This window comes from Monodelphis domestica, chromosome 4 (genome assembly GCF_027887165.1).
Source record: "Monodelphis domestica isolate mMonDom1 chromosome 4, mMonDom1.pri, whole genome shotgun sequence".
NCBI classification, from domain to species: Eukaryota; Metazoa; Chordata; class Mammalia; order Didelphimorphia; family Didelphidae; genus Monodelphis; species Monodelphis domestica.
In genome coordinates this window covers 323,770,566-323,779,316 of record NC_077230.1, presented here as the reverse complement: position 1 = coordinate 323,779,316, position 8,751 = coordinate 323,770,566, and the positions used below count along the sequence as shown (strand labels likewise).

Here is an 8,751-nt window from a genome sequence, read left to right as displayed (position 1 = left end):
TCTTCAAGGGTTGCAGAGGTAAGGCTGCACAAAAGGAAGCTGAAAAGGGATGGGGGCTACCGGGAGGGTTCCTGGCATTAATGGAAAGTAGAGCTACCAGTCAAGTTCTGCGTCCTCTCGAGTTATTGCTCCTCCCTCCAGTCGGAGAGGGAAGGTAATTGAGGGAGCGGAGTATCAAAAGCTTGAGACAATCTGCGTGGAGACCAGAATTCCGGAGATCTGCTAATCTTGGGAGAGGCTAGATGTTTGTTGAGTGAAATTTAGTGGAGCAACTAATGGAAAATGGAAAGTCCCCCGGACCCACCGGGAAACCTTTCCTTTGTGTGAAAAACACTCCAAAGTTTGTATCTGGGTCTCACTCCAAGAATGGGAGGCTCAAAGTTACGTTCTTGTCCAGAAGTATGAAAGTTTTTATTTAAAGAAGAGGTTTAGAGCAATGAAATAGCCTCAGGGCTGATGGAATGCCGCCCCTCCCCCAATCTTGGAGCAGCCCAAGGGGTGAATTAGGGTTTGCATGTTCATTGAATAGTTCATCTCGGAGCTTTCTGGGGCGTTCTACGCCAAAAACTCCCGGGGAGGAGAAGCCTCACTATCTCTCTGGAATGCTCTTATCTCTGCATGAAAAGCAGGGAGGGTACAGTACAGTATAAGACCAGTATAACTGATATAAATACAGAACAGAACAGTGCAAGACTATTATAACTAATATACGGCAGTTAAATGCTTAGCAATACAGATTGTGCAATTTATGTCTAGTTAGTGCTAATAATACAGGTTTTGCAATCTATGCTTAACTAGTACCACGTGGTGAAAAACACAGATCTCAGAGCATGGGGGTCTCTCTTCTATCACTGCCCACCTCCACCACTTTCTTTCAGCCTTTCTTTCTGAAGGTGCAGGTGAGGGAGACACAGCTCCCCACGGTGAAAGCTCAGAGTATGGAGTCCTGGGAAACAGCGAGCCTGACTAGGTTTAAGGCCAGGCTAAGGTTAGGAAGGGGTCTTGTCTGCTGGCAGTGCCAGCTTGAGCCTGAAAGCCCAGCCCGATTGCCAGGGTCCCGACTTGAAGAGGACTCAGGTGGCTGGATGGGGGTTTCTGGGTCATAAAGTATCCCGTCTTTTTCATTTTGCCTCTAAATTCTTTGTGTGGGGTGTTGTTTTCCAGGGTTCATCAGCATAGGTGATGGATGGCCATTCAGCTCTGGATAGGGGAGTGGAGATGAGGGCTTGAATTGGCTGCAAATTGGCTTCTAGCCTGTTTGTGATGGCAGAGGGTCCCTAGTTTGGAGCATCATGGAGGTACCTAAGCCCTCCAATCATCCCTCTCTCCCTCTTCCCATCTCTGGGAAAGTACAGCCCTTACGTACTCCTCAAAGAACCCTGGCACATCCTCTAGAAAGTCTCCTGAAAAAGCAGCAGCCTAAACTACTGGGGAGATTAGTGCCCTTGGAGTCTCCTAGGTGGGCTTTTAGATCTGCACTTTGTCCTACCACGGTGGACCCTGAGGAGTGAAACTTGTGAACCATACCAGCTGATTTCAGGGGGGACCTTTCAGGACTTGGAAGGTAGATCAATTGGGAATTCTGGGGGGGTTCAGATTAATCGAGTTGAAGATCTGGAATTTCAAGAGCTGGGGATGCCTCAACCCACCTCCTCTTGGAATTGGCAGCTCCATTTTGTGCTGGCCTGAACTTGGGCTTCCGGAACTTGTTCTGTGTGATGTTTATCAGGGCTCACTCTAGGGATCTACCAGATCCCAAAGCAGGGGAACCTCGTTCTTCATGACCTCCAAATGTCAAGTTGTTTTTGCTATTTATTTGTTTCCCAATAGAGTTGGAGAAAGATTTAGTGCTCATGGCTAGACCATACCAATATAATAAAAATGCCAATACTACCAGAATTAAATTACACTTTTAATGATACTAATGAAATGATCCAGGGGATACTTTACAGAGCTTGCTAAAATAATTTGTTTTATTTTATTTTATTTATTTAAATTATTAAATAAATTCTATATATAAATAAATTATTAAATAAATATATAAAAATATTTAAATTATTTTAGCTTGCTAAAATAATTTGGAAAAACAAATGATCTAGAAAACCAAAGAAAATGAAAATGAAAATGAGTAATGATGAAGGGAAAATAGCACTTTCAGAGCTCAAATTATATTATGAAGCAGCAGTCTTCAAAACCATCTGGTATTGACTAAAAAACTAGAGATCAGTGGAACAGATTAGATCAGGGAGATTCAGAAACAAAAGAACTCAATAATAAAGTATTTGATAAAGTAAAAAAAAAACAAAACATGAATTACCTAGGGAAAACTCCCTATTTGATTAAAAACTTCTGGGGAAATTGGAAAGCAATCTGGTAGAAATTATGCTTAAAGCATCAGCCCTCCAATCCCTCCAGCATGCCATTGAGGGACCTGTGAGCCCCTCTCCTCTTTAGGCAGGTCTCAGAGGTCCAACTTCAACGCTCAAAGCAGAGCTCTTCCCTCACCCTGGCTGCGAGTGTCTACCCTTCTTCCACTAATATTGCAACCTCTACCCAGTACTGGCGACTGATCAATAACTATGGATCCGCATTTCTAGTATATACCTAGGGTACAGGGGGAGCCAAGTACCACAAAGCAAATACACAGAACTTCTAGCTGTCATCAGTTAAGGAAAGAAATCAGACCCACATAGGCAGGAAGCAAAAGTGTTTTGGAGAAGTCAAAACATCATTCATGTTGGAGGATTAGTCTTTCAGAGACTGAACAGAATCCAAGATCCTAGCTTCCCACTTCACTCCTAAAGTTTTCCAATTCTTTGTGAAGAATAACACTCTTCTGGGGACTTTCAAGAAATTCATTATGAATCCCTTATTTTGAATGCCCTAAAAGTTTGGGTTCTTTCCCCTTTTCTTCCTTCCATTCCTATCACACAGTCTCAGAATAGGAAAGAAGACAACTTTGCAGTTAACATTTGCACTTTTAAATGTGTTTATGCCTAAAAAATATTTTTTTTAATTTTAAAAATATTCTATTTTCCCATTTACATGTAAAAACAATTTTCAACAAAGTTTTCTGAACTTATAAGATGCGAATTGTCTCCCTCCCTCCCCCTCCTTTGCTCCCCCCTCCCTCCAGAGATGGTAAGCAATTTGATCTGGGTTATTACATTTATTATTGTGCAAAACATACTTCTATTGTTATAAGAGAATACTCATTAAAAAACCCGCCCAAACCTCAAAATACAAATACAAATAAAGGAAGGTTAAAAACAATGTGTTTGAATTTGAATAATTCTTTCTCTGGAGGTAGACAACATTCCTTGTCATAAGTCCTTCAGAATTGTCCTGGATCATTGTATTCCTGAGAAGATTTGCATTATAAGTAGTTGGGAATAATGCAGGTCACTTTTTTAAAAAAAGCATTGAGAACTCTCTCCACTGTGACATCTGGGATGCATGTAGAAAGTTCTGCTTATGTTCTTCTGCAAACTATAGTTTACTGCCCTGCTAACCTGCCCAAATCTTTGATTTTCTTCCTTTGAGTACACTTAAAAAACATCACCCAAACTGTCATTCTTTGCACCTTTTCCAGAATCTCCTATAACACTTGCAGATTTTTTTTTTCATGAGTAAATGCCAACTGCATGTTTTACCAGGCAATTTGGTAAGTCCCAGTTAGAGTACACAATAGAGAATCCCCTTTAAAAATAACTAACTTTGTGCATGTGGGGTTTTTTGGTGTTTAAACATTTGTATAATTGTTTGAAGTCAATTTAAAATGCATGAGTTATACATGCAGAGGACTGATCAGCCCACTGAAAAATTAAGAACCCAGATAGTTACTTTTCAGATGAAGGACAGTAGATTTCAGGTCTTGAGTTTGCCACAGAATTAATTTTTTTTATTGACTTCATTATTTGTTTATTTATTTTCATTCTTTCCCTCCCCTCCTCCTTTCCCCTGTCTCGGAGTCAAGGAGCAATTTCACTAGGTTTTATATGTATCATTGTTCAGAACCTATTTCCATATTATTAATATTTGTAATAGGGTGATCATTTAGAACCCCAGTCATGTCCCCATTGACCCATGTAATCAAGCAATTGTTTTTCTTCTGTGTTTCTACTCCCACAGTTCTTTCTCTGGATGTGGATAGTGTTCTTTCTCATAGATCCCTCAGTATTGTCCTGGGTCATTGCATTGCTACCAATAGAGAAGTCCATTACATTTGATTGTGCCAAAATGTATTGGTCTCTGTGTATATGGTTCTCCTGGTTCTTCTCCTTTCACTCTGCATCAGTTTCTGGAGGTCTTTCCAGTTCAAATGGAATTCCTCCAGTTCATTGTTCCTTTCAGCACAATAATATTCCATCACCACCAGATACCATAATTTATTCAGTCATTCCCCAATGGAGACACCCCCTTGTTTTCTAATTTTTTTTTGTCATCACAAAAAGCGCAGCTATAAATATTTTTGTACAAACATTTAAAAAAAATCTCTTTGGGGAGGGGGCAGCTGGGTAGCTCAGTGAATTGAGAGCCAGGCCTAGAGACTGGGAGGTCCTAGGTTCAAATCTGGCCTCAGACACTTCCCAGCTGTGTGACCCTGGGCAAGCCACTTGACCCCCATTGCCTAGCCCTTACCACTCTTCTGCCTTGGAGCCAATACACAGTATTGATTCCAAGATGGAAGGTAAGGGTAAAAAAAAAAATCTCTTTGGGGTAAAAACCTAGTAGTGGCATACCTGTATCAAAGGGCAGACAGTCTTTTAGCACCCTTTGGGCATAGTTCCAAATTGTCTTCCAGAATGGTTGGATCAATTCACAACTCCACCAGCAATGCATTAGTGTCCCAATTTTGCAAAATCCCCTCCAGAATTTATTACTTTCCTTTGCTGTCATATTGGCCAATCTGCTAGGTGTGAGGTGGTACCTCAGCTGTCGTTTTAATTTGCATTTCTCTAATCAGGAGGGATTTAGAGAAATTCTGGGATCTTAATAGGAAAAGGAAGAATCAAGTGTCTCATCAGAAAATCTATGCCTTCAAATGGTATCGAGGAAATGAAATAAGATACACAGAGGACCTGGTGACAGACTGGTTTTTGGTTTGTTCTCTGTGGGTTTCAAGGGGGAAAAGAAAAATCATGAGGAAAAGAAATATTTTTAGTGTACAAAGGGAGATAAAATTAATGATTTCTCAAAATTGTGGTACATGAACAGAAGAGTGCACAGAACACAGAGGTAGAGCTAAGCAGAGTAGGCAATTAGATAACCCTCACACTTATTTGAACTGGACAATGGAGAGTTGTGCACACACAGAGAGAATTTAGTGTAGAAAAACATCTAATTCAACAGGGAAGGAGGAGCAGGAATTTGGATCACTGCCTATTCTCATGAAGTCAGCACACAAATCAATCATAGAGGCCCAAGTGATAAGTACATCAAGCTTCAGTATGCCTCGGTGACTTGATTACACAAATCAGTAACTCAGGAACTCCCTAGTAAAGAACCCTAAGAAATGACCAGTCTAAATTTGAATTGTGTTCCCAGACCTCTCAGCCTCTATGATATGATTGTTGAATTGTCTTTTAAGAACTTCTGATTAATTATTCCATTTTATTAAAAGCAGTAATTTTCCTTAATTGTAAGCTCAAAACTTCTCACAGGGTAATGAGAAAATTAAGACACCTGTGACAAAATAATTTATCTTGTGTGCAACCTTTATTCTTTCTTTAATCACAATAGGAAAATATACAATGTTAATCAAGTGATTTGTTAAAAGTTAATGTATCACTTTTCCAATTCTTTCTTTGATTTTGTGTACCTGCATGCCAAGAAAATGGGTATAAAAATAAAAATCAAGCCTGGGAATGGCAGAACAGCTGTTGAAACGATCCCATGGCTGTTATGATTAAGCTGTCTTCCATTTGTTATTTTTGTTGACTGATTGTTTGCCACCAGTGGGTTAACCCTGGAGTCATGGGCAAGTGTGGACTTTGCTCGAGGCACAGTTCCAAGCTTAATTGTTTCACACTTATCAACAAACACCTTATTACTGCAAAAATTTCCAAAGACACACATTTTAGAGAATGTTTTATTTGGAGATCTCTAGCATCTTTATTTTTCATTAAGGCATTTCTATTCCTCCTCAGTGGAAGGACATTAGGAAAACAGACAATTATCTGAGGCTACAGGATAAGTACAGATTAGACTAAGGCAAAATTCAAGCCTGTGCATACAGATACAGTAGAAACATTGATTGGTGAGTCAACGTAAGGGCCCCCAGGCTTTGGCTCATTGCCAGGGCCCCAGAGAAGATGAAGCACATTGACTGCTTTAAACCGTGGCTATATGGTCCATTAAGTGATCCTTAAGTGAGACCCTTTGGTCTCCAGATGTTTTCAAAGGAAAATGCAGAAAATTTTTTCAAAGCAAGGAGGTGTTGGCCTGGTGTCAGTGAGGACAGATGTGCTGCTTTTAGACCTTTAAGTTTATTTCTTCAGATTTTCTTGTTTAAGTGTAGCTGTTTGAATCCATGGGGGTTTTGATTATCATTTTGTAAAAGTCCATTACATTGGTTATGGGACATGGAGAGGAAGGCTAATTCATTGGCACGTATCCCCTGGGGTGCATAAGGACTCTAAAGTTCCAGCAAAGTAAATGTTATGAATATCCTGGCCTACAGAACAATTAGAAATACCAGAAATCTGAGAGCAAGCCACAGTGAGGATGGGTCACCCCCAGGATTGCTAGAAACAGAGGCATTTCTCAACTCTCCCACAAGGCTAGGGTTAGGGACAAACAGCTTCAGGGCAAAGAGCCCCATTTCATTTCAACCTCATTACAATCAAATCTTGGCCCAAGGAAAGAAATGAACCCTGGATTTTGTGTCTGGGTTTTGAGGCCTGGCCTTGTGCCAAACCTCACCTGAACATGACACGGATGAGAGAGCTGATGACTTGCCCACGAACCAAACTCTGGAGCCTTCTGCATCCCAAGGAGGCTTGGGAACCATTAGGCCAGGTCCTAGGGTGGGAGACCAATGACTAATAATTTAGGCTCAACTCTGAGAGATGGGAAAGTTCCCCCTCTTCAAAGGGAGCCCCTAATGAATGGCAGGGATGCCTAGCAGCCAAACCAAGGGAACACCAAGGTCTGAGGTCTGAGGTCTAAGGAGAAGAAAAGAGATACCGGGTGATGCTAATGAAAGAAGCGATTGCAGGTTAGGAATAGGGAGTAGGAATTTGTGGGGCATCAAGAAAGCAGAGGCACCAGCAAGAAGCATCTAAAATAAGGTAACTGCAAAGAAAACAAAGGCTTTGCGTAATAAACCAATGGTTCTTTCTCAGTCCATCACTTTGTCTTAAAAAAAAACAACAACCCAACAACTGTGTAACTAAACTTGAAACACTATACGGGGAATAACAATACTGAGGCCCATATATTGGGCTAATGATTAAAGTGGAGCTTGTGGGGAAGGGCTGCTAGGAAATAATATTTTTGGATTTTCAAAGGAAGCAGATATATTCAAGGATATAAATTATTTGCATGAGGTTTAGGGTTTCTTTCTTTTTGTTTTTAAAGAAATGAAGCATATTTCTGTTAAACACAGGCTAGATTATTTGGCTGAACTAAATGCTGCTTAGAACCTTGCTTTAATGTTACAATCTCTTTAAACTCTGGAATGGCTTAGCCAGTCCACATGCTTCTTGGGTCTTGAAAAGGGCATCCAATATCGAGGCCGTCAAAATTGTGTGATTCAGCCTCTGAGGTCAACCCTACTTGGCCTTACACCTTCTTCATCCCCTTTCCCATGAGACATGCAAAAACTGTCATGACCATCTTGGGTTTCACTTCAACCAGATCTTCTGGAAGAGCATATACTCTTGCCCCAATTTTTCGAGCCATTGAAATGGCATACCTAAAAATGAAATAAGAAATGGATTAAAAATTTAAGTGGCAAAATAGGAAGAGGTCACATTATTACAATTTTGTCTCATTATATCCTAGCTGCTCACTGAAAGATTTTGGAATGAAACTCCACAATGAAACTCTGGGTACTATGAAGATGAGATTAACTCTCTCCTGTCCATTTTTTAGATTTAGTCACCAGAAGCGTATACACCCTACTTATCCTTAAGTGGGGAAAATCTGTGACCCACATGTGTGAAAGTGGGTGATGAATCAGAACCCACTGACTGCCCCTTGGGCAGTCCTAAGCAAAGCTTTAGCTGTAATTGGTCCAAGTAAAATGGAGGGAAGGCACAGGAAGTGAGGAAAAGGAATGGTCTTTAAAAATGCCAAGAACTTCCTGTGACAAGGTCTTTCGCCTTCAAATTGACCTTGGAGGAGGAGCTCTGGCTGAGGACTGTTTCTATTAAGACTACCACATGAGTGAGTGAGAAAGGCTGACTCCTTTCCCTGGTCTATTCTGAGAGGTACTAGCCTCTGGAGGGTCCTCTTGTCTTGGAGGAGGCCTCGTGGCTAAAACCCTTGTTTTAATTGATCCCTAGGCCCTCCGGCTGGGGCTTCTGGAGCCCTGCCGGAGTAAAGCCAGGGCTTGAGCAAATAGTCTAGCTCATTAAGCTAGATTTCTTACCCTGCCCTCTTTCTCATTTCCCTATGTTCACTCTATATTTAAAAATAAATTGCTAAAAAATCATTTGGAATTAATTAATTCCTGGCAACCACACTCTGATAATTTTAACCCCTTACATTTTGGCCTTTACAGTACATTACCTAGCCCTTACTAGA

General features: G+C 40.7%; 1 protein-coding gene across 5 annotated transcripts in view; it reads right to left on the bottom strand.

Annotated features, from left to right (window-relative positions):
* Positions 1-6,077: 6,077 nt before the first annotated feature.
* The window catches only part of LCP1 (lymphocyte cytosolic protein 1), a 103,914-nt gene continuing 101,240 nt past the window's right edge, over positions 6,078-8,751 (bottom strand). For all 5 annotated transcript variants that reach the window (XM_056794873.1, XM_007495439.3, XM_007495438.3 and 2 more), the window contains one exon: positions 6,078-7,918. In XM_056794873.1, the coding sequence (XP_056650851.1) occupies positions 7,786-7,918 (133 nt within the window). In that variant the 3' untranslated portion in view covers positions 6,078-7,785. The remainder of the gene's footprint in view (positions 7,919-8,751) is intronic.